At 42.1% G+C, this 26,635-nt stretch overlaps 1 protein-coding gene and 1 pseudogene across 6 annotated transcripts in view; one reads left to right on the top strand and one right to left on the bottom strand.

Annotated features, from left to right (window-relative positions):
- Positions 1-26,635, bottom strand: part of CREBBP (CREB binding lysine acetyltransferase) — a 203,366-nt gene that overhangs the window by 51,148 nt on the left and 125,583 nt on the right. For 5 of the 6 annotated variants that reach the window (XM_032781632.2, XM_032781629.2, XM_075069380.1 and 2 more), the window contains 7 exons: positions 20,303-20,495; positions 20,041-20,094; positions 17,493-17,617; positions 16,445-16,633; positions 14,787-15,206; positions 13,889-14,068; positions 13,472-13,658 (listed from right to left, as the gene is read on the bottom strand). In XM_032781632.2, the coding sequence (XP_032637523.1) occupies positions 13,472-13,658; positions 13,889-14,068; positions 14,787-15,206; positions 16,445-16,633; positions 17,493-17,617; positions 20,041-20,094; positions 20,303-20,495 (1,348 nt within the window). The remainder of the gene's footprint in view (positions 1-13,471; positions 13,659-13,888; positions 14,069-14,786; positions 15,207-16,444; positions 16,634-17,492; positions 17,618-20,040; positions 20,095-20,302; positions 20,496-26,635) is intronic. The other variant, XM_032781631.2, reaches the window with a different exon arrangement.
- On the top strand, positions 9,680-12,532 carry LOC142047315 (DNA (cytosine-5)-methyltransferase 3B pseudogene; annotated as a pseudogene).

Raw genomic sequence — 26,635 nt, 5'->3', positions numbered from 1 at the left:
GGCCACACTAACCCTAATCCGACATGGCAATACCGATTTCAGCGCTACTCCTCTCATCAGGGAGCAGTACAGAAATCAGTTTAAAGAGCCCTTTATACTGATATAAAGGGCTTCGTTGTGTGGACAGGTGCAGGGTTAATTCGGTTTAAACGCGTAGTGTAGACCAGGCCTAAGGCAAGCATGTCTGGAAAAGAACAGCATGCTTTTAGTGTTTGTTTGGATGTAAAAAGTTCCAACTATTGCCATTCTTGATTAGCAGAGACTCCATTCCATGGATTCATCTTCCTGCTCAGCCAGCTGAACACAGGATGAACTCTCTCTAGGTATTACGAATGCCTTTATTCTTGCGAAAGGATTGTAATCCCTACCTTGGTGCTTTGGAGAGGTAAATGATTTCTTTATCGATAACTTTGACAAGAAACTTCCAGAGAAGCTTTCCCCAAGAATATTAGGAACCTGACACGAGATGTTTAACTTGTAAATCTGTTTTTCGTTATCTTAACTAACAGTGCCTTCTGCCCATTGCAACTGTCTTCAGAAGTGAAATGAATCCAGAAAGAAGTCTTAAATAACTACTGCTGTTGAAGAAATCTCTGAAACACTGATTTAAATTCCCTGGATTGTTTTTGGCACTTCCTCCTGGAAACTGTCAGCCAAGACAAAAATAATTCATGCAAAGCAGGTGGAAGCTACAAGACACTTGGGCTGCAGCCAGCACCTTGCAGACCTCATGGAGCGCTGATTTCACTCTCCTAGTCATTAGTATCATATGCAAGAATTCTCCTTCTGAAGGGATCCACGTTCTCTTCAGAACTTTTGAGACTGCTTAGAAAGTCTTTTATTAAGAAACTCCCACTTACATTTTGTGGCATTTTCCAAGGAACGAACGAAATGAGATGCGGAATTTCTTTTAGAGGAAAAGAGAAAGTACCTCCTACTGGCTGTACAGTCTTGGTGGTGTGGCTTGGATACTTTGGAATTTAATGGTTCTGGATTATTTCATTTAATAGATTTTAAGGCCAAAAAGAGATCACTATAATAACCTAGCCTGAACTTCTGCATAACAGGACATAGAATTTCCCCTCCATTGAACCCATTAACCTGTAGCTGAGCTAGAGTATATCATTTAGAAAAATATCCAGTCTTTAAAGGACTAAAAGATCGAGAATTTGCCATATCCTTTACTATGCTGTTTTAATGTTTAATTACCCTCTCTGTTAAAATCTGCATCTTATCTTATTTTCAGTCTGAATGTTTTTTTGTTTGTTTTGTTTTTTAAACACTTCAGCTTCCAGACACTGGATCTTGTTATGCCTTTCCGCAAAAAATATATAGGTAACCGATCTTCACAATTTAGCCTTCAAAGTTTTAGGAGGAAAAAACCTCTAGTTTCATCTTCAGAACCTTCAGCCTCTTAAGGTATGAAAAATAAGGCGAAGAACGCTTGTGGGCAGGGGATTTCTTCTTTTCTTCCTATGCTGTTCAGATTCTTCCAGAGGTGAAAGAATTCCTTTTATAGGGTTTTCTTTTTTGAGAAACAATGCTCTGGGTTTTCCTTTTCAGGAAAAAAGTCCTGTGAATATGGGAAAGATGAACAGAAGCTAGCATCAAACCACAACATATGCCATTTTGTCTTGGTGTGTGATGGCTGAAAGAAACAACTTTCTGCCCTCCTTCAAATACACCATGAAAGGGAACCTTTTTTTTTTTTTCTCTCTCCTGTCCCCTTCCTTCACAAAGCAAGGACAGTTTGGAATGTTTATTAATTCAAGCCTGCTTGATATCTCTCCCTGGAATCTTCCTAGCTAGACCTGAAGGAGCACTTCTTTTCAGCTGTTCAGAAGCCTCTCAGCTAAATTGATTTCTTTCCCTCACCCAACAGGATCCTCTACTGAAAAGATTACAAGTAAACAGAGAACCAAAAGTATTGTCTTCAGTAATTTCAAGGATGCTGCTCTAATCTTCTCTAAGGGCTGGTCTACACGGGGGTGGGGTGGGGTGGTGGTTGAGTTGGGTTGTTCAAACTAAGATACGCAACTTCAGCTACGCTATTTGCGTAGCTGAACTCTAAGTACCTTAGTTCAACTTACATGGCTCACGGTGGCGAGTCAACTGCTGTGGTATCCGTCGACTCCGCTTACTCCTCCTGCCGAGGTGGAGTACGGGCGATGATTAGCGGATTGATTTATCGCGTCCAGACGAGATGCGATAAATCGATTCCTGATACATCGAACCCTTACATGTACCCTAAGAGTTTTTCCCTGAATGACTTCAACCAGGACTCCCTCTAAAACAATTTACGGCATAATGTTGGTACTTAACAGATAATTGTTGTTGATGATGATACAGGCAAACCTCATTTTTAGAGAAAATGGATATGGGAGAGGTTGCCCTCATTTGTAATGCAGGCTTTGTGAAGAGCCTGCAAAATAACTTTTGGTCATTTTATAATGAGACCTGTTTTCAGTCATTCCTAACCTTCCTTACGTCCCACTACTTGGGCTGAAATTTTCCATGCTTGGTCTCTGACCAAAGGTAGACTCTTGGTATCTGAACAGAGCTTTCAAAAGACAGGGAGAATGAAGCTCCTTTTCATGTGTTTTTTTTTTTTTTTTTTTAAATAGAAATTTCATAAGAGCAGTTACATTAAGGGAGCGTTACAGTTGCATGCTTCAGAATTTAACCAGGAAATGCCATATTTTTCTACAATTATAGATCTTGTGGTACTGTGTATCAGCATGCTTTCTAACCAATCCATGAAAGTCTTTTTAAGTGAAAAGTACACAATAAGCCACAGCTTAATGTTAATGCATAACCATTAACAGAGTAATAGTTAAAATGTACTGGCATAAATAAATCACTTACATTTCCAGTTAAGGTAAGCTTTGCTGCTGTTTGAAAAGAAAATGTATAATACGTGGCTAGGACTAAGTTATCAGAATACTTGGTTAGAGAGAAGACATTACAGAATTTGTCAATAAAGATATTGTAGACCGTTCTGACAGTGAAATTTGTGTTACTACATCATGTAATAGTTTTTGCAAGATTTTAGGGGAAAAGTTTATATGCTGTGATTGGGAAATAACGTCACACTGAAATTATAGATGATATTATAATGCATATACATGGTGGACAGTGGGAAGGTTTTGCTTACAATTTCAGCTTTGGTATTTTTTCAGAGTTCTTTGCTTAATCTTCATTTTGTATTTATATGGAATTACATCAAGCACCCAAGAAGCATGGAAGAATAAAATATAGTTAAGTGCATATAACAAAATAGTTATACAGTATCTTACCAAACCACCTGTTCTGCCACCAGTTTACTTATTTTTTATTAACAATACCAACAGTAAATCAAGTGACAATATTGTAGCTGCAATCAGTGAAGCTTCTTTAATTGGGTACAGAAGTTTCTGTTGAGACTCCTTCTTTCCTTCCTTCCCTTATAATCTGATTACTAAAGCATTCTCTACAGTAACTTGGAATGCAGCAATTATGTACCAGAAGTCCCAGTAATAAATATTACCATTAGTAGCTAGCATCTGGCAATATATAACTATGCATTGTAGCATGAGTGTCTAACTACTGGTAATGAGCAATTAAGGTTCATACTGTTGCTTTAATAACTTAAATATTTGAAAAGGTTCATGATTGCAGTATGCAGAATAATCCACTTATGCTGCTCATCCAGGTATACTAATCAAATTACACATGTACAGACTAATCTGAGTGGATTACACAGTAATTTGCATGAGTGATGGGAGATAGTTCTCTGTCATAATTAAGTTCATTACTGCTACAGTGGGCTTTTCCTTCTTGTCATCCTGCCTTCAGTCCACAGAAGATATATCAATCACTGAGGGTTAACTGGGCCACTCCTGAAACCCTGCCAGTTCTATATGGCCTCAATGGAGGATCACACATACTCTGAATTAGCTTCCCTACTTCCACAAAGCCATGAGGTTCTCTCTTCAAAACAGGCCTAAAACTTTCACATTTAACTTTCATTGCTGCTTTTTGGCACATAATTAGATGGTGTTTTTTCTGGCTTGAGGGAATGGTTTTTCTACACCAGAGCCTGCAACAGCATTCATGTGAAGAAGTGGACAACAAACCACTGAAGAAGAATCATGGAAGTAAGTACCTGTTAGTTACCTGTAACTGGAGGTTCTTCAAGACGAGTGGTCCCTATCTATAGTCCACTGAGGGTGACACACATGCTCCACATGTCCAGAGCTGGAGATTTTGAAAGCAGTAGTGTCTGTTGGTCCATGAGTGCACCCTTGCTCCACCTCATGGTTTAATACCATGTCTGAGGCGGCAATAAAGGGCATGGCGGACCAACCATGCCCTCAGTTCCTTCACCACCACAATTCAAAAAAGATCCACAGCATAGGGGGAAGGAGGATGGGACTGGAATACAAACAGGAACCATTCATCTCAAAGAACTTGCAGTTATAGGTAAGTAACCACCTCTTCTTTTTTGAGTGATGGTCCATACTGTATTCCACTGAGGGTGATTAACAAGCAGTACCTAGTCATGAGGAGGAGTGCGTGAGGAGATAACTGAACCGATGACTGGACAACAGCTCTGTGGAATGGGGCATTCATTGCAGAATCTCGTTTCAAGGCATAATGTGAAGCAAAAGTATGTACCGAACTCCACGTGGCCGCCTTACATATGTCCATAAGCAGTGTATCTTGAAACACGGATATAATTGATGCTTACGCTCTTGTGGAATGGGCTAATACCAAGGGGTAGAGACATTCCCAATAGCAGAGCATAATGCACCCTGAAACCCACTTAATCCTCTGAGTGGCTATCGCCTATCCCTTAATCCTTTCTGTTATGATAAATAGTCAAGGGGACTTCCTGAATGATCTTGTTCTCTGCAGACAGAAGGCCAAGGCCCTGCAGACGTTGAGGGAGTGAAGGAACACTCTTCTGCCAAGACGCAAGGTTTCAGGAAGAAAAGCAGGTAAGTGTTACCGGTTGACTAAGGTAAAAACTGAATATGACCTTTGGCAGAAACTTGGGGTGCATATGCAAAGAAACCTTGTTCTATAGAACGCGGTAAAATGGGGGTCGACCATTATGGCCCCCAGTTTGCTTACCTTCTCACAAAAGTAACAGCAACCGAGAAGGTGACCTACTTGGAAAGGAGAGACAGAGCCATGAGGTTGAAGGTTCAAAGGACGAATTCATTAAGGTCAAAAGGATGAGGCTGAGGTCCCACTGTGGGGGCGATATGTTGAATGCGTGGATAGGTCTAAAGGAGTCCCTTCCAAAACCCGCTAGTCAATGGATGCATAAACACAGTGTCTCCTTCCATGGGGAGTGGAAAGCACTAACAGTTGCCATGTGCACCTTGATGGAATTAAGAGCAAGGATGCCTTCAGGGACAGGATGTAGTCCAAAATAAGGGGAATATTCACATTCTCAAGGGCTTGACTCCTCTGTTGGGCCAGGAAGTGAAATGTTTCCACTTAGCTTGATAGGAATGCCTCATGGACTTGAGAGGATGTCTTGTACTGCTAACGAACATTCCCATTCTAGCAAAGATGCCTATCCAAAAACCAAACTCTGATACGAAGTGTCTGTGGATTAGGATGTCTGATCCTGCTGCTGTATTGCATGAGCAGTTCCGGGAATGCTGGCAGTGGAAATGGGAGAAACATGCTGACATGCAGAGAAGGAGGGGAAACCAGTACTGGCAAAGCCAAAATGGTGTGATTAGAATAACTGTGGCCCTCTCCCACCTGATTTTATGGAGGACATGCGCCAGTAGCGGTAGCAGGGGAAAAGTATAGTCGGTCTGGTCCGACCAGCAGATGATATGGGGATCTCCCGGGAATGGGCACAGAGGCTTCCTCTGGAGCAATACTGGAAGCATTTGTTGATATGGGAGGCAAAGAGGCCTGTGGTTGGAGTCCTTCATTCGGTGAAAACATCACTGACTGTGGCATCATGGAGTTCCCATTTAGGGTCAGCCATGAATTGCCTGCTCAGAGTCTACAATCACGTTCTGAGTCCCCAGAATATAGGCCGCTGACAACAGGATTTTGTGGGCGATGCTTCAATCCCACAGATTAATCGCTTCTGCACGAAGCGCTGGCGACTGGATGCCCCTTTGTTTGTTGATGTAATAAACAGTTGTGGTGTTGTCTAAGATGAGTATGTGACAGGACAGAATGAATGGAGAAACGCGCGATGCGTCCTCTGCATCGCCCGAAGCTCCACAATGTTGATGTGCAACTGGGATTCCTGAGTGGAATTCCCTGTGTCATATACTCGCCCATGTGGGCACCCCAGCTGGTGAATGACATATCCATGATGATCGTCATGCTTGGAGAGAATGGGAGGAAGGGTATCCTATTGCTGACCTGACCCGGGTCCATTCACCAGAGGAGGGAGGAAAGATCCTTGGGTGGGACTGTTAAGATGAGGTCAATGGTATGGTGCGTGGGAGAACAGGCCCTTTGGAGCCACAGCTGCAGGCAGCAAAAGCAAAGATGAGCAAAAGCAGTAATGTATGGACAGGCTGCCATGTGTCCAAGGAGGGAAAGGAAAGTTCTGAATGGAATAGGATGGCTGGCAATCACTTTAGGAATCAGCTCTTGAATTACCTGGAACCTGTCCACCAGTAGGTAGGCTCGTGCTGAGACTGCATTGATGCATGTCCCAATGAATTCTAAGGATTGTGTGGGATCCCAAGTCAATTTTTCTATGTTTATGCTCACCCCCCAGGGAGGAGAGGAGTAGAAGCAGCATGGAGATCAAGGCTTGAGCCTCCCCTTTGGATCGCGTTGCTAGCAGCCAGTCATCAAGTTATGGGAATATAGGAACTCCCTGATACCAGAGGTGGGCCGTCACCACAGAGAAAACTTTGGTGAATACTCAGGAAGCAGTAGTGAGTTTGAATGGTAGAATCCTGAATTGGAAATGCTGAGGATTCTTGAATCTCAAGAACCTTCTGTGGGTAGGATGGAGGTATATGTGAAAATAGGCTTCCTGCACAGTGAGAGTCACAGACCACATGCCTCTTCCAGTGAAGATATGATGGTCTCTAAATGTAACCATACAAAACTTTGGCTTGCGTATGAAGTAACAGATGGAGGTGTAAGTTTGGTCACCATCGGCCCTTTTTTCTGGGTACTAGAAAATAGGCGGAATAAAACCCTGTGGCCTGATAGGTTGTAGGAACAGGTTCTATTGCTCCCTTTGCAGTACAGTGGCCATTGTGCATGAAGAGATATATGCCACATCCACCACGGCCAGGAGCATTGTCCTTGCGACCAGTTTGCCTCTCTCCAAGATAGTCAGGAAGGAGGCACAATGCTGTTGGGGGAAGTTTGTCTGCAAAGTCTGCCAACAGCCATAAGTAAGCAAGTCATATTTAGCTAATCGTGCCAGGTAGTTAGAAATCCAAAACTGGAAGAAAAAATCTTGTGACCAAGAATGTCCAGTCACTTACCCACTTCCCCTGCTGCGGTGGAGTATAGGTGTTGCTGCCTGACCCCCTTCATCACTGCCTGTATCACGAGGGAATTAGGGATGCGTGTGGGGAAAACAAACATATACCCCTTCGCCAATATATAATACCTCTTCTCTTCCCCCTTTGGGGTGGGTGCGCAAACGGCCAGAGTGTGTCAAACAGTTCAGGCCAGCTGAAGAATGGCACTGTTGATTACTAGGGCCACTCTGATCGGTAGCAAGGCATGCAAGATGTCAAGAAGCTGATGTTTGTCCTGCACTTCCTCCAGTGGAACACGGCAAGTATCAGCCACTCTGCGTAACAGTTCTTGGAACTGACAGTAATCATCCAGAGGCGATGAGGGAGCTGATGACACCACAGCATCTGGGGATGATGAAGGGAATCACTCAGTTTCCTGCGGTGCCGGAGCCAGGCTAAGCGATTCAGCCTCCAGCACTGGTTCTGAACACCTACTCGATGACTATCAAAGAGAGGAGATGGGGCACTCCTCTCATGCTGAATAGGAAGGCTCTGAAGGTGTATACTGAGGCCAGGACGCCCAGTAGGGCCCAAAGGAGGATCCTTCATTTGCTGTGGTAGATACCAAGGAGCAGGGTACTTTGCGATGGAAAGGGAAGGTACTGTCACTGAGTCGTCAGAGCCTTTGCATAGTTGTATCAACAGTATGGGAGGGGTGGGCCTGTGCTATGTCTGAGCCTCTGATTCCAAGAAGTCAGAGCCTTGTTCTAATGACGGCACCACAGGAACCACATGAGCTGGAAGAGAGCAGGCAGGAACATGAGCTGAAGGAGGTAAGTCCAAGGTGGGAGAGCACACATCCCCAGGAGGTGACTGGAGTGGAAGCTGTGGAGACCTCACCTTTTCCAGAGCAAAGAGTTCACGAGGCTTGGGCACAGTCTCAAATCTGCCTGGTTTCAATGGCATGCGCTCTGCCGTCTGAACGAGAGCTGAGGCCGGAATGGAGGACTGCCTCAGAACCGAAGGTTCCTTTGTCTTTGGCGGTGCAGAACTGGAAGGTGTATCTCGCTCAGTGGACAGAACCAGCAGATCCTGTGGTCTATGCAGCTTCTTGTCATGCTTGTGCACTGAAATGCGCAGTTTCTCCATAGCTGGAACTCGTGGAAGGTGCAACATCCTTCTTTGGCCTAAAGGAAGACTTACTGCCATGCGTGTGAGCGTGCTTCCTTGCCTCACGACTAGGCCCTAGCATGGGGTCTATAGCAGTGGTACCAGGGGAACTGGACTGGGTCTCTGTGGTAGGAGGCACACACCTGGATTGCTCAGTCCGATGTGTGGGGAGTGGGGGAGCGTTCCCAGCCTGGATCCAACTGCCGCCTCATGGTGACCACCATGAGGTGCTTCTTGAGGCAGAGAGCCCAATCTTCCCAGGTACAGCTTGGGAAGGAGAGGCAGATACTGCACCAGGATGAAATGTGGGCTTCTCCCAAGCAGTAAAGGCAGCGCTCGTGCTCATTGCTGATTGAGAATGAGTGAGGGCACGAGATGCAGATCCTGAACCCCGACGTCTTCGGCACAATTCAGTACCCAAGTGCTAGGGGTGGAGGGGGTGAGTGGTCAAGGGAGAGAGGCAAGAAACGGCCAAAAATGGAGTCCCTGAAATTCCTTAATCCTAAAATTTACAGTAAAAAAATCCAATAAAAACTAACAATATACAAGAATAAAACAATCTTTTTTCTGTGATTAAAAAAAAATATATCACAAGGGAAAACAGAACAGCAGAAGCTCTGACTCAAACCATGTGGTGGTAAGAAGGAACTAAGGGCACAGATGGTTTGCCCCGCCCATTACTGCCTTGGATGAAACCATGAGGCAGAGCAAAAGTGCATGTGGAGACTAATGGACACTACTACTTTGAAAATCTCTGGCTCCAGATGCATGGCACATGTGTATAACCCTCAGTGGAATACAATAGGGATCATCACTCAAAAAAAAAAAGTCCTTATTTTATTTCTTAGCCCTGGTCTACACTACAGGGTTAGGTCGAATTTAGCCGCATTAGGTCGATTTAAAAATGACTGCATCCACAGAACCAACCCCGTTCCGTCAACCTAAAGGGCTCTTAAACAACTTCTGTATTCCTCCCCGACGAGGGGAGTAGCACTAAAATTGACCTTGCTGGGTCGAATTTGGGGTAGTGCAGACACAAATATACAGTACTGGTCTCCAGGAGCTTTCCCAGAGTGCTCCACTGTGACCGCTCTGGACAGCACTTTGAACTCCCATGTACTAGCCAGGTACACAGGAAAAGCCCAGGGAAATTTTGAATTTCATCTTATGTTTGGTCAACATGGTGAACTCAGCAGCACAGGTGATCATGCAGTCACCCCAGAATCGTAGAGCGTAGAAACATCTCCGTCCCTGAGGTTATCGCAGATTAGAAGGCAGAAAAAAAATGCACTGGCGATGACATGTTTTCTGAGCTCATGCAGTCCTCCCACACAGATATAACACAGCTTAATGCACGGAGGCATTCAGTGGCAGAGGCCAGGAAAGAAGCGAGCGTGAAGAGTGGAGGCAGGATGCGATGCTGAGGCTAATAGGGAGCAAACGTACATAATGAAGCACCTGTTGGAGCTCCAGGAAAGCCAACAAGAGCACAGACCCCTGCTGCATCCACTGTATAACCGCCTCCCCATGTTACACAGCCTCCTCACCCAGATGCCCAAGAATGCGTGCGAGGGGGGAGTGGCAGGGGAGAAGAGAGGTGGCTCTGGGCACCCAGCCACTCCACTGCAGAGGATGGCCCAAGGAACAGAAGGCTGTCATTCAAACAGTTTGATTTTTTGTGTGGCCACAATAAGGAACGTGGCCTTCCCTCCTACCCCACCCCATTCAGGCTACCTTGTCCGTCATCTCATTTTTTTTTTTTAAATTAATAAAGAAAGAATGCATGGTTTCAAAACAATAGTTACTTTATTTCGAAGGGGGCAGGGTGGTTGGCGTACAGGGGATTCAAATCAACAAAGGGGGCAGGTTTGCATCAAGGAGAAACACACACAACTATCACACCGAAGCCTGGCCAGTCATGAAACTGGTTTTCAAAGCCTCTCTGATGCACAGCATGCCTTGCTGTGTTCTTCTAATTGCCCTGGTGTGTCTGGCTGCTCAAAATCGGACATCAGACAACAGCGCCAGCGAGCTTTTAAACGTCCAAAGGCACATTCTACCAACATTCTGCACTTGCTCAGCCTATAGTTGAACTGCTCCTTACTACTGTCCAGGCTTCATGAGCCATGGGAGCAAGGGGTAGGTGTGACCACGTGGTGCTGCTGGCTGGGAGAGCAGCCTGAGGCAGAAGCCTCCAGCTCGCATGATATTCCAGGCAGGACTGAATCTCCATGAGACAAAACTTAAAGAAGAGAATGACCTGGAGTCTCTGGCTCCCATTCGGTGCTCTAAGAGGACGACGGCCATGTCTGTCCAGGCGCCCAACTGACCTCACTTAGGAGGAGTCCCCCCAGAGCAGCAGTACCACATTTGCCAGCAGCACCCAAGAGGACCAGAATGGATCCTCCGAGTTCATCGCTGGGGAGCAGGAGAGCAGAGTTGCAGGGGAAGTGGTGGAATACTAGGATGGGAAAGATTTTGGAATAGGGGAGCTGGTGTGAGGGAAGATCAAGGGCTTCTCCTGGTGGCCTGCAATCATCGTTTCCTACAGAGTCACGTCCAAACGTCACGCAATCTCCAGAATGCACTGGGTGTAATGGTTTGGGGATGGGAAGTTCTTCGAGATTTTAGCAGATAAGCTGGTAGCTCTGATGGCTTTTAGGTAGCATTTCAACCAGTCCATGTTTAAGAAGCTGGTCTCCAATCGACAAGCCATACACCATGCCCTGGAGATTGCTAGGAGCCGGGCAGAGAAGACATTCCCAGAACCCCTGGCCAAGCGGCTAAAGACTAACTTCTGCAACAACAGCAAGGAGTGGGTGGAAGAGGATCAGAGCAGAGAGCAAATGGTTTCCGAAGTCACAAACAACAACAGGAGTCTTGAAGACAGTTGTTTATCATGCGGGAGAAAAAACCCAGCCACATTCCACCCGCTGTTTGAGGGGGGCCTTTGCCAGGCTTGCAGGGATTGATTTCTGGAGCTCTTCTACATGTATGAGGAGGACGGGTACCAGTCCTACTGCACCACCTGCTGCAAAGGCAAGGAGCTGCTGCTGTGTAGCAATGACAGCTGCTGTAGGTGCTTCTGTGTCAAATGCTTGGAGGTCCTGGTAGGGCAAGGTACCTCAGCCAAGGCAAAAGAGCAAAAGCCCTGGAGCTATTACATGTGTCAACCACGGAAGTGTTATGGGGTGTTATAGTGCCGACTGGACTGGAATGTATGGCTGCAAGACTTATTCACCAGTGACAAAGGACAGGAATATAATGCACCTAAAATTTAAAAAGGCCCGCAGATTTCCCAGAGCCACTACCCTTGACAACAGAATGTCAATGACTGCACTGGCTACTTGGATCACAGCAGCCCCGACAGTAGACTTTCCCACAACAGCAGCAGGGACAGTGAGCTGAGTGGGCTCCATGCTTGCCATGTTATGGCGTCTGCACGGGTAACCCAGGAAAAAAGGCGCGAAATGATTGTCTGCCGTTACTTTCACGGAGGAAGGGGCGACTGATGACATGTACCCCAAACCACCTGCAACAATATTTTTGCCCCATTAGGCATTGGGAGCTTAACCCAGAATTCCAATGGGCAGCAGAGACTGCGGGAACTGTGAGATAGCTACCCACAGTGCTCTGCTGCGTAAATCAATGCTAGCCACGGTAGTGAGGATGTACTCTGCTGATTTAATGCACGTAGTGGGGACATACACAATCGATGGTATAAAATTGACTTCTATAAAATCGACCTAATTTCATAGTGTAGACATACCCTTAGAAACCAAAACACTCGATGCATGCAAATACAGGTTTTTAAAACAAAAAAAACAACCCCAAAAAACAAAGCTTTATCTAAGGGGAACAGTAATTCCTAAAATCTGTAGTATTACTTTTCCCCTTTGAAATAAAGAGGAAAATATAGCAGATAGGTACGAACAATTTATGTTCAAACTAACCATATCCAAACCCTAATTCTGTAGTCTGACTTGATAAGATTGGTGGTCACCATCATGGAAACTTCTGGGGAACAGGCTTTGGGCCATCACAAGTGATGGCATTCTCAAAGCAGCTGCACTGGGTCTTTTTCCTTTTAAAAGTTTTAGGGCCAGTATACCAGTCTAACTGTAAAAAAATTAAAATTCAGGAACTGAGTTCAGTCCCTAATTCTCAGGCCAACAAGCGCTAATGACAATATGGATGCTGTGCACACAGCCTCTGAAGGGAAAGGGGCGAATCCCGTGATTCACCAATAATCCTTCTGGCTAAATCAAGGAGAGGTTATGGAGGAAGCTACTTTCACATTGTCTTCTGGCTGGAGGATGTCACCACAACAAGAGGTCTTGGACAGCAGGGATGAAGTGAAAACAGAACCTGGAAAGAATTCACAGGACTTAGAGGACCTCTGCAGGAAAATGTTCTAAGTGAATTCAGTCCTCTTGAAATAGCACTGGCCAAAGTCAGATACATGCATACAACACCTACCTACGTAATTAAGCTACAATTCACTTCGGTCCTGAACTGAAACCAATCCCTAATTATCCTGGCTTTGGCCCTTCTGCACAGAGTCTGGTTATTGTGAAAAAGCCAAACTGATGTTATCATTGACACTAATGTTAAGTGGAAATCAGGATGACATCGAAACCTTACTTTTCACTTGTGATCCAAGAAAAGATAAGAGTCCTGCTTTTCAAGAGGAAAAAGGCTAGCACATTAACTCACTGTCTCAGCCCCCCATTTGTGGTGTTAGTGCATTCGTGCAAATAGAGGGATCTTCTGGTTGGCTTAAAGATTGAAAGAGACAGAAAACGAAAAAAAATTATAGCAAGGACTCCCCATTTCTATATACGTACTCTTTTTACGGGGCTGAGATGGTGATGTAGATTGTGAAGTGGTGCCATTAGTACCACCCTCTTCTTCCTCTTTAGGTTCTACCTTGATATCAAGTTTCTTTTCTTCTACCTCCATTGGCTCCTGTTTTGGCTCTGCCACATCTATTTCTTCTTTCACTTGGCAAGATCCTTGTAAATCCTCCTCCAGCTTAAGAAAGGAAAAGATGAGATGAAACTACACATATAATGTCTCAAACTACAAATTCTATCAATAGCCTGATATACAATAAAGCATGATACACAGGGCTTCCAGCAGAGTGAAAATCAGAGTTTTCTATTAATATTTTCCCTTGTCAGCTTGGCTCACTGATTCACACTTATCGTATTTTAGCTCCTATATATTGTTGCGCTATTTAACTGTGAAGGAATTTCACTTACCTCAGTCTTAGGTTCCACTTGTGTTTCACAAGGCTCTGGCTCAGCTTCTTCATTTTTAACCTCTGGTTTGCTTTCTAGCATTGGTGCATCAGGTCCGAGTTGCTGGGAGTTGATATCAGCACTGGCAACTGAGCCGGGGGTGGGCACCCTGTTATCAATACTAGCTGCTGCCTGGGATAGCTGATGTAAAAAGGTACAAAAATCAGAACATTGAGGAAATATATAGAAATATTAATTTTTCTTGCTAAGAGGAATAGTACAAAATTATACACAAAAGGATCACCTGAAATAATACCACTCCTGGGTCTGATACTCACTAAAACCAAACTCTGGATACCAGAACATAGATCTCGAGTTATACAGAGTAAAGTCAGGGAATGAGTTTATCATCTGATGCATTAGCATCTTCTGTTGATAAAGCAACTGTACGGTGGATAGTACACACTGATTACCATGCAGTCTCTTTCTACCCATCTTTAAAAACCGTGTGTGAATTTAATGATCATGAAGGTGAAAGACTAATCATCCTGACTAGAGCCAAACATAGCACAGATAGATTATGTACAAGCTTCCCACGCACAGCTGTAGAAACATTCTGTAGTATTTTTAATCCTACTATTTGAAATCACAACTAACATGACTGCTGAGAACATTTGGATGAATGCATTTTGTTTGCATATGGATCAAAATATATAAATATATATTGCATATGGATCAAAATATATAAATATATATATTCTAAAATATATCTTTCAAGACAAAACAGAAGCTACTGTTGCTATGGCATAAGGATTCTGCAATCTGTAATTCTATGGCACAGTACTATACAGGGGAAAGTTCATTATTGAATATTTAGGTTTCTGTTCCATTTGGATCGAATAAACTAGCTGATACTTACTGGAGTGCCAGGAGGTTGTGCCTGCACAGATGTTGGTTGTTGCTGAGATGGTTGTGGGGTTGGCACAGACTGGGGTTGTACTGGAGTCTGAGGTTGTGGTGTAACTTGAGCCTGTGCTGCAGTTTGTCCTGTAGGTGTGCTCTGTGTCTGTGTTGCATTTGGAACAGAGCCAGGTGTTGGTGTAGGAGTCTGTCCTGAAGATGAGACTGGTGTGGATGGCTGAGTAGGTGCTGCTGGCTGAGGAGGAGTCATTCCAGGTGGAGTTTGGTGTTGGATAGGTGGCTTGCCAGCTGCACTGGATACAGGAGGTGCAGTTTGATGTAGAGGTGGCTGGGTCACTGGTGGACACGATAGCTGACCATTCTGTGGTCCAAGCATATTCATGGAGTTCGGAATAGCAGCACTGGGAACCTGCCCCTGCTATAAAAAGAGAGTTCTTAATGTATCGATGCTGCTCCAAAATTGAGTCATATTTACTTGGACATTGCAAGAGCATTAAATGCCTTACAAGAGTAGCAGTTTAGATCACCATACATTTTTAATATTTTGTTTATTTACAATAAACACAGGGTTGCTATCTCAAATGCACAGATTCTGACCACATAAAATCACCAATAATTTTCAATAGCTTTTGTTCCTTTTATATTGTTCTATTAGCATAAAGGAGATGGAACCCAGATAGCACTCCCCATAGGCAGCCATTCAAGAGCTAAGTTGTGCCATGGGCTGGGTAGGGGCAAGGATTCAGAGGACACAAAGTGGCTTAAAGCTCCCCACAACCTAGGCTGCACCTACTGAGCTACATTCATCAGGAGGGCATCTCAGAATTGTATCCCTTGTGTTTACTATACACAATACACCTGAAAATGTAACTGTTTTTACCCTGACTTGACTATTTTGGATATTCAAAAAAGATTGTGGATCCACATTTCAAAGTTCAGCAACATTATAAAATTGAAATAGTACAATATAAATGACATGGTGTATATGCATATGTTTTAAGATTATATATTTTACTAAATGCTGCATCAGACAAACTAGAATGGGTGGAGGGAGAATCAGGGAGAGCAGACAGTGCTAATATGCCTTCATCTGATTTCTATTTAAAATCTTCATACAAGTATTTGTATAAATCTAAATAAAACAATCTAAAGAAATATGAATGAATTATAAGTAGTAAAATGTCATTGTTAAAATGCTTTTATATTGCCTTATAAATACCTTTTGGAGGGATACTGTTTTTCTATCCATCATGGATTCAAGACTTTCTCCAGGAGGGCGGATGTTTTTATTTTTTAAAAAGCCACATGCAGAAGTGTTCAGCTACTGAACAAATAATTTGACTGAATTTCTGTAGTAACATGGAAGACAACTGGTGATAGACAACAGTTTCCCATTCAGATGTAACTAATTTAAAAAATAATTCTAAGAGGGCTGCTTTGATTACATATTTTTTTGCAGTCCATAATTTGACATTTGAAATAAAGTCTGCATACAAAGAAAAAAAATAGGAGCATATGGATGACTCAGATACACCGGGGTGAGCACTGAAAATAGCACAATCATACATCATAAATTAACTTCTGTTGTTGGGGGCTAAGTGTGGCCGCCCATTAAATTAGACTAAGATAATCCATACTTCAGAAAATGAATTCTACCTGTGAAACTCCTGTCTGGGCTGTCGATTGACCCATGCCTACATTGTTCACGTTCAGAGCCCCACTTGATGATGGGAACTGATTCTGAGGGAGGAACTGGTTTTGGGTAGGAGCCTGACCCATCATAGTACTGGAATGTGCTCCCATCATGTTTTGTGGCTGAGGCATTCGTGAAGGAGACATTGCCATCTAGTATTTAAAAACAAAAATATCAGTTATTAAATAAATTAGTTGTGTAGAAAGAAATTAATTGGCTAGCCATAAAGGAAAAACAAACTAGACAATTAGCCATAAGGTCTGAGCAAAAATATTGACCTCATAAATCAAAGGGAGTTTTGTACACATGTATGATGTCAGCATTGCCTCACAACATTTAACGAGCTACTCAAAGTGGAAAAAATACTAAAGCTATATTCAGAATGCTAAATTCTATAATTCTGTTCTTTGGGCTAATACAGAAGAGTAATATGCTGGAACTCTTAATTTTCTGGAAAAAAAATGAAATCAAGGTTTTAAATGGTCCCAGGGATTTATACACCGGATGGCTATAGTACTGGGAAGTACCAAGCTTCTTTCTCCCAGAAAACACTAGTTACTGTTATACCACTGATGTCCTCCTCCCATCTTAAGTATTTATGTTCTATATGTCAAATTTAAACCTTGAAAATAAACAAGAACTGTAGGATAGCAAAGATGAAAGAAATTCCCCTGAAGCTAATTAACATGAAATTCAAATAAACTGGGGGGGACAGCTCAGTGGTTTGAGCATTGGCCTGCTACAGCTAGGGTTGTGAGTTCAGTCTCCGGAGGGGGCCATTTAAGGATCTGGGACAAAAACCTGTCTGGGGATTGGTCCTGCTTTGAGCATGGGCTTGGACTAGATGATCTCCTGAGGTCCCTTCCAATCCTGACATTCTATTAGCAGACACATGAATTTTCCACACTAGGATGAATATGGCTTTTCTCAGAGCATCTTTGTTATAAAAACTAAGGAAATTCTTAAGTGGAATTAAGCTATAATAAGAACTTGAGGAAAGCAAATACAAACCGCTGGAACAGAGCTCATATTGTTCATTTGTACAGGATGGTTCATTGGAGAAGCTGCACGGGGTCCCATGGGTGCCTGTGGCATCTGTACATTCCCTAGGGACATGGGGTTAAACTGATTCATTCCTGCAAAATGCACCCCCAAAACAGCTCATTAGGAAGTCATCAAGCACTTACATATAGTACAGTCACCAGCCTACAGTATCATAATTCAGATCAGTTATGGTAAAAAGCATTGCCCCAACACACTGTCGGAGAGCAAGTGAGGTGTGTAATTATATGCAATTGATTACAATTCTGCCTCGAGCTGTCAGAAGAGCAACAACCATTCTTCATATTAAAAAAGTCAATACTGTTCCTTACTGCAAAATGGTCACTAACAAAGACATACTGAACAGGGAGAAAAGTTTAGGGAAAATCAACATTGAAACTTGTCTTAAACAACCACCCAAGAGGCAAACAAATGGAGGTGATGCTCTTTAAAAGCAAAGGAGCACTATACTCAATACTTTTAGGAAAATTTGCAGGGAGGGGTACATAAGACAGGAGTTGCATAAAAAGGGTTGTCTCTTATTCAGGTTTCACTGTAAGTAATTCTCAAAGTAAGCCATATAAAGGACACATTGAAGGCAAGCACATTGCCCTAAGACAAGTCAAAGTATAAACCAAAACAAAGGTAGCAGTCCCTCTCCCCACCATTCTCCTCCTCAAAAACACACCCCACAAACCATACATTGGTAACAGGCATACATTTATCATACGCTCAATAATATTTACAGTATACATGTGCCTGTTCAAAGAACTTTTCTTTTCCTACCCAAAATAAATAAAATGCTAGATGTGTCATTAAACAGAGAGCACCACATCATAGCTCCAAAGGGCTGCAATACAGGTTTCAGCTGACTAGATTCCATAACAAACATTAATTCATGAAGCAGATAAAACCTGAACTACTACTTAGGAAGATGAAACATCTCAACTTTCAGTACTTCAAGAAAAAGCAGCTGGAGCAAGGCTACTGCATTCCTCTAGAATGTGCATGGGATTAACCAATTAATGAGAAAATTCCCAGTTTACAAGTATTTTCTGGGCTAACAAGATTATCTGACAAAGAAGAACTGAAAACGAAAATGATTTAGCACATTTCACACTGATAGATAAATTAAGTGAGGGTACTCTGCTGATTCTCTTCCTTTCTCACAGGTGCTCAATTACTCTCTAACCCTATGCAGACATTATCCCTGTTGTGGAGAAACCATTGGACACATCTTGCTAGCCCTTGAGATAACACTGTGATAAAGCCTGGTAAAGTGTGTGATGCTGGCAGTCCAGATGCCAGCTCATGCCAAGGCCCTTAAGACTCACTGAACACTGACAAATGCACAGCTGGAAACCAGTCTGGCTTACCTGTGTGTTAGTACTATTAAAACAGGTATTAGAATTGAATAACATGTTTGTGTTTAGACTGTGGAATGACTATAGGATGCTGCATGTATTAATCCTACTTATATCTGTATCCCATGTTACATATTAATATTTATATATTTGCTTTGTTACTGTAAAAGTGTTTGCTAAGACTGTAAATTCCCCACAGTCAGGAGAGAAGCATTAACATGTGTGAAATCCTAGTTTACCACAAGAAGTGTTATCTGCTCCCCAACAAAGGAAGGTCTACACACACCAGATGAGCCATTGTGGACAAAAAACTGTTGACTGCTTCCCCACAAGCCTGTGTCCCATCACAGCTTGAATGCCAGTGGAAGGGAATAAAGATACCTGTTAAGGAGATCCTAGTATCTTTTTGCTATCTGGACTCTTAGGGGCATAGACTCCTAAATATAAGCAAGAGATCCCCAAGCTGCTAGGCTTGGGTTAGCCCTAAAGGACATAATAGCTTGCTTATTAATGAAGCTTCTATTACTTTTTGAATTTAAGATTGTACCTCATTTGTGTGTATGTTTATCTGCTTTAGCCTGATAAATAATTCGTCTTCTTAGTTAATAAACCTTTTTGTTTGTTACAGGACTGGCTGGCTACAAGCTCTGTCTTTGGTTTGAGATTGAATACAACTTACTTGGGATAAGTGACCAGTCCTTTGGGACTGCGAATAATCTGAATATTGTTGTGATTTTTGGTGTAAAGGGACCATTTATCAAAAAGTCAAGCTTGCCTGGGTGGCAAGATAAAATGGAATGCCTAAAGAGACTATCAATGACTCCATGCTCAGACTGTTACAGTGTGTTAGGAGTTCACAATTGTTACTGGTCTGGTGAAATCTAATTATACAAACAGTTTGAGGTTTTCATCCTGCTTCTTGAAAGTCTGCCCTGAGGTTGGCACTCATGGTCGTGAGTTACTCCAGAAAGTATTACACTTTGTTATGGTGAATATGAAAAATAAAACAAGGAAGGGGGAGTGAGTCTCACACACACACATCTTTCCCCCTAAAGTTATAAACAATATGAAAGGAAAACGCAGAAGAAAAGCAATCTAGAAAAGCTATGTTTTGAATCAACAAAGCAATGTACTGAAGGAAAAAAGTTAAATACCTTGAGAGACCTGCATACGACTCATAGGCACATTTGGCATGGACATAGGCCCATCTGTAACAGAATCAAAAGAATGGTCAAAGAAAAAAAGTCGTTTTCTTTTAAATTCAGAAATAGTATAAAAGCACAATGACACTTTAGCCAACCTTGACACTGCACAGCAGAAATAGTTAAATTCAACAAACAAAATGTAAAAAACTCTCCCACTCTCTTCTTCCATCTCCCCAGTCCCTACTCATCTAATCCATATGCAAGTACTTACTGGGAGGTCTCACGGGCTGTGCCTGGCCCATGGCAGCAGCCACCTGTGGGATACCAGGTGGCTGAGCCCCTGGGGTCTGTAAGGCTGACTGGTTACCCAAGATCCCTTGTTTATGTAAACGAGACCTCCGTTTCTCTTCTAGTTCCTTTTGTATCTTATAGATTTTCTCTGCTAATAAATGATAGTATTCATCCTATGAAGGAGAAAGATAATATTCAGTATTACAAAAAAAATACAAAAATACATGGTAAAACTAATTCACCTGAATAGTGTCTCATTTACATTCTCTTGCAGATAAAAGAGCTGCCTATTTGAACAAGAATTACATTTCTTGTCACAAATACTATATGGAGATGAGATTCCTTGTAATTCTTAAGTGGAGAGTAACAGTGAAGCTTTTGGAAAAAAACACAAGAAGGGAAGTTTAGTTTACAGACTGACTGTCCATCTTGTCTGCCTACCAAAGAATAGGCCCCTGTAAATCATTATATATAGGTTTTTATGAAAAGGACTGTTGTAGGATGCCTGCCACTTTTTGGCAGAGAAAGCAATATGAAGATACAATTTACTCTCCAGTGGGACATTTTTTATTCTTATTTAAAAGTTGGTATTTTCATAACACACCCATCCACAGTCACTAAAGATAAGAGCTGCTCATCTGCAAAGATCTGCAGAAGAAAGGCAGATGTATCTTAGTCTGTTATGAAAAGATCAAGTTATAAGAAAAGAATAAAACTGTCTTTTTCATACACACAACTAATCTACCAATCCAGAGTCACTACTGGGAAGCATCAGAGAGGCAAGGGAAGGGAGGGAATTTAAAGAATTAGTGAGAAACAGCAACCTAGGGGATCAGGCAACCAAACACTGCATCTGCAGATGAGAAAACATCCACTTTGTTAAGGGTGTCGAATGAGTCAACAAATGAACATATTGTTACCCTGCTTGTAACATTAGATGATTTTGTGTTCACAGATGCATGACAGTTGCATAGACTGCAAGGAACGTAGTGCTCATGGTTCCTGGAGAGTTTTTTGGATTTTTTGTAATTTTATGATATGATTGCTCTCACCTAGTGTCAAATACTGCACTTCAGAGGTTCCATTTCCTTTTTTTTTTTTTGCTTAGTATTAAGAATGATTGAATCTAACTTGCAGAACTGCCTGTGTTTTGTGAAAACAAAACTAATGCCCTGCACCTTTCTAGGGAATAGAGAAGAACCCTCAGGCAAAAAGATGGAAGGGCTCTCATGATTCATCTAAAACATTTCATTTTTGCCATAAATTGCAGTGTTATTCAAAGGCCCATCTTGTACCAACTGAAATGGCAATATGGCTGTTTGATGGAGATTATCCAAAATTCAAGGTGTGGATGACTGTCTTGAGTCTATGCTCCTCTGTGATGCCTTAGAGAATCTCTTCCACTTCATCAAGTAGGTTTCCCTGATCAAGAATTCCTCGTTTCCAACAGAATCTTCTGTTCTTCTGTGCCCCAGCAACCCAGAAGCTAAGTGATGAGACTGAAAGATTTCTAATCCAGGTGCAAAATTCTGCCCTGATTCACAGACGAGAAGTCTGGTAAACTGTGAAGCAAGTTTTCTGGTTCTGACATCAGTTCCAGGACACCGGGGAAATGAAATTGCCAGTGCCCAAGCTGGGGCCATTTAATTGCATGCTCGCCCTGTTCTGACTTTCCAGATAGCCTTCAAAATTACTGAGAACGGAGAGAATTCACAAAAATATTCTGGACTCCAATCCAAGAGAAGTGTTATTCAGAGAAGATGGATCTTGCTCCCCCTGGAACAGAACCTACATAAGGCATTTTCATTGATGATAAAACTATCTAACTGGGGTATACCCTTTTACACAAAAGAGAATGCAGGAATGAATCCCTGAGAGCCTCTTAGGGCTGCCGAGTGTACATTCAGCTCAAAGTCTGCTGACTCATTGTCCTCTCCTGGCAGACAGAGTGCCACAGTAGAATTTGGTGGTGAATACTACACTTCAAAAATCAATGCAGTTTCTTGTCAAGGCTGATGAGCTATACATCCTCCATGCTGGTTAGTGTAATACAGCATTGTGGCATGGGCAGGTTTAATAAAGAGTAAGCTTTTCGGGGAAAAGACCATCTTTCTCACATATTATTTTTTACATTAACACAACACAATTAATGAATAAATAATTTGAAACTGGTGACAGGGAGAAAGCCTCATAGGCTAAATGAATAAATCTTAGACTCATTTGATATGTATCATCGTGCCCTATGGAGCCCACAAGCCTTGAAGAGTGTCATTACCAAGATGGACATGCCAGCCCATTCAAAAGATGTCTGAATATTACTACCGATATTATTGGTATTCAAGAAGCAGTGACTGGGGCCCCCCTGTTCTAGTCACAGTACAGAGTAAGATCACCCTTACATGAAAGAACTTATGTTCTAAATAGAGAAGACAAAAAGGGTGGGAGAAAGGGATATAACACACAAGCAGAGTGAACAGAGTATTGGTTTGCAGATATCCATATTAGTTTCATGACTTTTTTTTTTTTTTAGGGCTGTGGATTAAATCGCAGTTAACTTGTGTGATGAACTCAAAAAAATTAATCACGGTTAAAAAAATTAATTGCGATTAATCGCACTGTTAAACAGAATACAAACTGAAATTTAAATATTTTTGATGTTTTTCTATATTTTATAATATATTTCAATTACAACACAGAATACAAAGTGTACAGTGCTCATTGTATATTATTTTTTATTACAAATATTTGCACAGTAAAAATGGTAAAAAACAGTATTTTTAATTCACCTCATACAAGTACTATAGTGCAATGTCTTTATCACAGAAGTGCAACTTACAAATGTATTTTTTGTTACATAACTGCACTCAAAACCAAAACAATGTAAATCTTTAGAGCCTACAAGTCTACTCAGTCCTACTTCCTGTTCAGCTAATCTCTAAGAGAAACAAGTTTGTTTACATTTACGGGAGATAATGCTGCCCACACTTCTTAATTACAATGTCACCTGAAAGTGAGACAGGTGTTTACATGGCACAGCTGTAGCTGGCGTCGCAAGATATTTACATGCCAGATATGCTAAAAATTCATATTCCTCTTCATGTTTCGGCCATCGTTCCAGAAGGCATGTTTCCATGCTGATGATGCTTGTTAAAAAAATAACACGTTAATTAAATTTGTAACTGAACTCCTTGGTGGAGAACTGTATGCCTCCTGCTCTGTTTTAACCATATTCTGCCATATATTTCATGTTACAGCAGTCTCGGATGATGACCCAGCACATGTTCACTTTAAGAACACTTTCACTGCAAATTTCCAGTGTGAAATTTTTAAGACAGCTACAGCACTCTACCCAAGATTTAAGAATCTGAAGTGCCTTCCAAAATCTGAATAGGATAAGGTGTGGAGCACGTTTTCAGAAGTTTTAAAAGAGCAACACACTGATGCAGAAACTACAGAACCCAAACCACCAAAAAAGAAAATCAACCTCCTGGTGGCATCTGACTCAGATGATGAAAATGAACATGCATCGGTCCGTACTGCTTTGGATCATTTTGAGCAGAACTCGTCATCAGCATGGATGCATGTCCTCTGGAATGGTGGTCGAAGCATCAGGGGACATATGAATCTTTAATGCATCTGACATGTAGATACTTTGCGATGCCAGCTACAATAGTGTCACGCAAACGCCTGTTCTCACTTTCAGGTGACACTATAATTAAGAAGCGGGCAGTATTATGTCCCATAAATGTAAACAAACTTGTTTGTCTTACCAATTGACTGAACAAGAAGTAGGACTGAATGGACTTGTAGGCGCTAAAGTTTTATACAGTTTTATTTTTGAATGCAGGGTTTTTTCATACATAATTCTACATTTGTAAGTTCAACTTTCACGATAAAGATACTGCACTACAGTACTTGTGTTAGGTGAATTGAAAAATACTATTTCTTTTGTTTTTTACAATGCAAACATTTAATACAAATAAATGTACACTTTGGATTGTGTTGTAATTAAATCAATATATTTGAAAATGTAGAAAACATCAAAAATATTTAAATAAATGGTATTCTATTAATAGCATGATAAACTTTTTTTAAATCATACGATTAATTGCGATAACTTTTTTTAATCACTTGACAGCCCTGTTTATTTTGTATATTTTAAAATTTTGGGTGCGTTTTTGCTTTTTTTTTTTATTTTTTATATAAAAATGAAAGAGCATGTGAGAAGAGATGACAGAAGGGGATTAGCTAGAAAGAGAAACAAAGGAAAAGGGTAAGAGCATGAAAGGTACGTGAAGGGAGGATGAAAGGAAATGACTGAAGGAAGGAACTTGAGCAGTCAAGTCAGCCAGCGGAGTAAAAAGAATGCTCAGAGTCATTGTAAAATGCATAGCGTGATCACATCTATATCAGAAAGTATGTTTAAACTGCTTCTGAACTTATGCCTGCCATCTTGAGTCTCAGTCTGGCTCTGTCCTGGCAGCTTCTCCTTTCCCAATTCCATATGGCTGAGGGAGATGGAGTTAGGGGTCTTCAAGACACAGTTTGGGCACAGAGTGTATTGGGGAAGGGGAGAGGGTTGCATCAGTTTGCAAAGGAGGTGACAAGGAAACTTCCTGACAAGATATTCCTCCATAGTCCACTACAGCACCAAGTCTTGATTCCTCTTGAGCTATGCATATGTCAAGATAGGGATGATACTTTTTGCAGATAGCCCTGCACAGATCTCAGACACAGACTGACATAAAATATCACCTAGATGCAAAAAGCCATGTGCCCAACTGTCACAAGGAAGAATTATATGCTTTGCCAACACTGTGATCTCAGATAATACTCATGGTATGGAATCTGTCCTCTGGAGAGAAAAATCTTCAAGGATTCTCTCGGGGTTCCAATTAACTCTCTCTCTTGTGAGTTGAAAGTAAATCTTATAGCCTGAGAAGTCACAGGGGCTGGAGGACTTTCTGAATAGGCAAAAACTTTTTTCATAAGCCAAGCATCTAAATAAGGGTAGTCTTAAATGTCTGAAGAAAACAGCCACCATAGGCAGGCAGAGACTTGTGGCTTTCTACAGAAATCAAAGTAACTCAAACAACACTGTTGAGTAGTGGCAGTGGTTCCCCAAATCCTCCTTGTCTCTAAATCTGTAGATTCTTCCCAGGAGCTGGATGGATAGAGAAGGGGAAGTGGGCATCCTTCAAGTACAGAACCGCAAACCAATCCTATGGACTTAAAGGTACAATAGAGACTAATGACAACATATGGAACTTCAGCTTTTGCAATGTTTTACCTCAGATCCATTATGGGAGGTACAATCATTTCGCTCTTTTGGGTATCAGAAAATAACTGGTGTAGAGCCCGTTTCCCCCGTATGGGTGAGGGACCCACTCTATGGTTCCCATAGCACTTTCATGATAATTCCTGAAAAAGAATGTGTGGCAGAGAAGATGGGGGAGTAATGCCAGAGTGGAATAGGATGGCATGATCTGTTCTTAGGACTCATCACATTATTCTACTTCTGTTGTCACAGAGTAGAATGGATGGTCCTCAGAGGAGAAAGGTAAAAATCCATAAGGAGGACTATACAGAGTCCCTTTTAACTTTTTTTTACCGGAACTAAATGCAGCAGATGAATTCCCCAATGGGACCTCTCATAAGAATGCTTGGACCACCGCCTGAAAAAAAAAAAGTGCCTCTGAGTCAACATCTGGCCCAAAGGTTGGGAAGAAATTAGTGGATTTCTGTTTGCCTGGGAATCCTTCATTTTCTTCCTCTATTCTAAAAGACATCAGGATTCTCAAATGGAAAGTCTTCCATGTGTGTCTGACCAGTGGCTCTTTGGCTAAGAAAAGCATCAGAACCCTGCCATTGCACTGATCTGGCAGAAGCATTAGATGGATGTCCACAGTGTGTGTCTGGACACGATCTGCCACAAGACTTGCATTGGATCTTGTCAGAAACTAGGATGTGGGCAGCCATTCCTAGTGGTTAGAGCAAGAGTTGGTAGTCAGGAATTGGAGCCCAAAGTCACAGCTGGAGTCAGAGCTCAGGCAACAGAACCAAGGGTCAGAGCCCATCAGATGTTCGAGTAGAGTATACTTGGAGTGAGGCAAGGCTGGGAACAAGCAGGCACAAGAGCTATTGAAGCTGTGGGCAAATGCTTTGAGCAGCCAGTGCCCTTCTGCTGCCAGTGGTCTTAAAAGCACATCTGTTGATGACCTCGGCCAACTGGGCTGGTTTGGCCAATCATGTAGCTCAAGTGGGACCCAGTGGCACCTAAACTGGTTGACAACAGGTAACCAGGTTAGGTGCA

Source organism: Chelonoidis abingdonii, chromosome 9 (genome assembly GCF_003597395.2).
Source record: "Chelonoidis abingdonii isolate Lonesome George chromosome 9, CheloAbing_2.0, whole genome shotgun sequence".
Taxonomy (NCBI): Eukaryota; Metazoa; Chordata; order Testudines; family Testudinidae; genus Chelonoidis; species Chelonoidis abingdonii.
The sequence above is the reverse complement of the archived record's forward strand: the minus strand, read 5'-3'. Positions and strand labels throughout refer to the sequence as shown.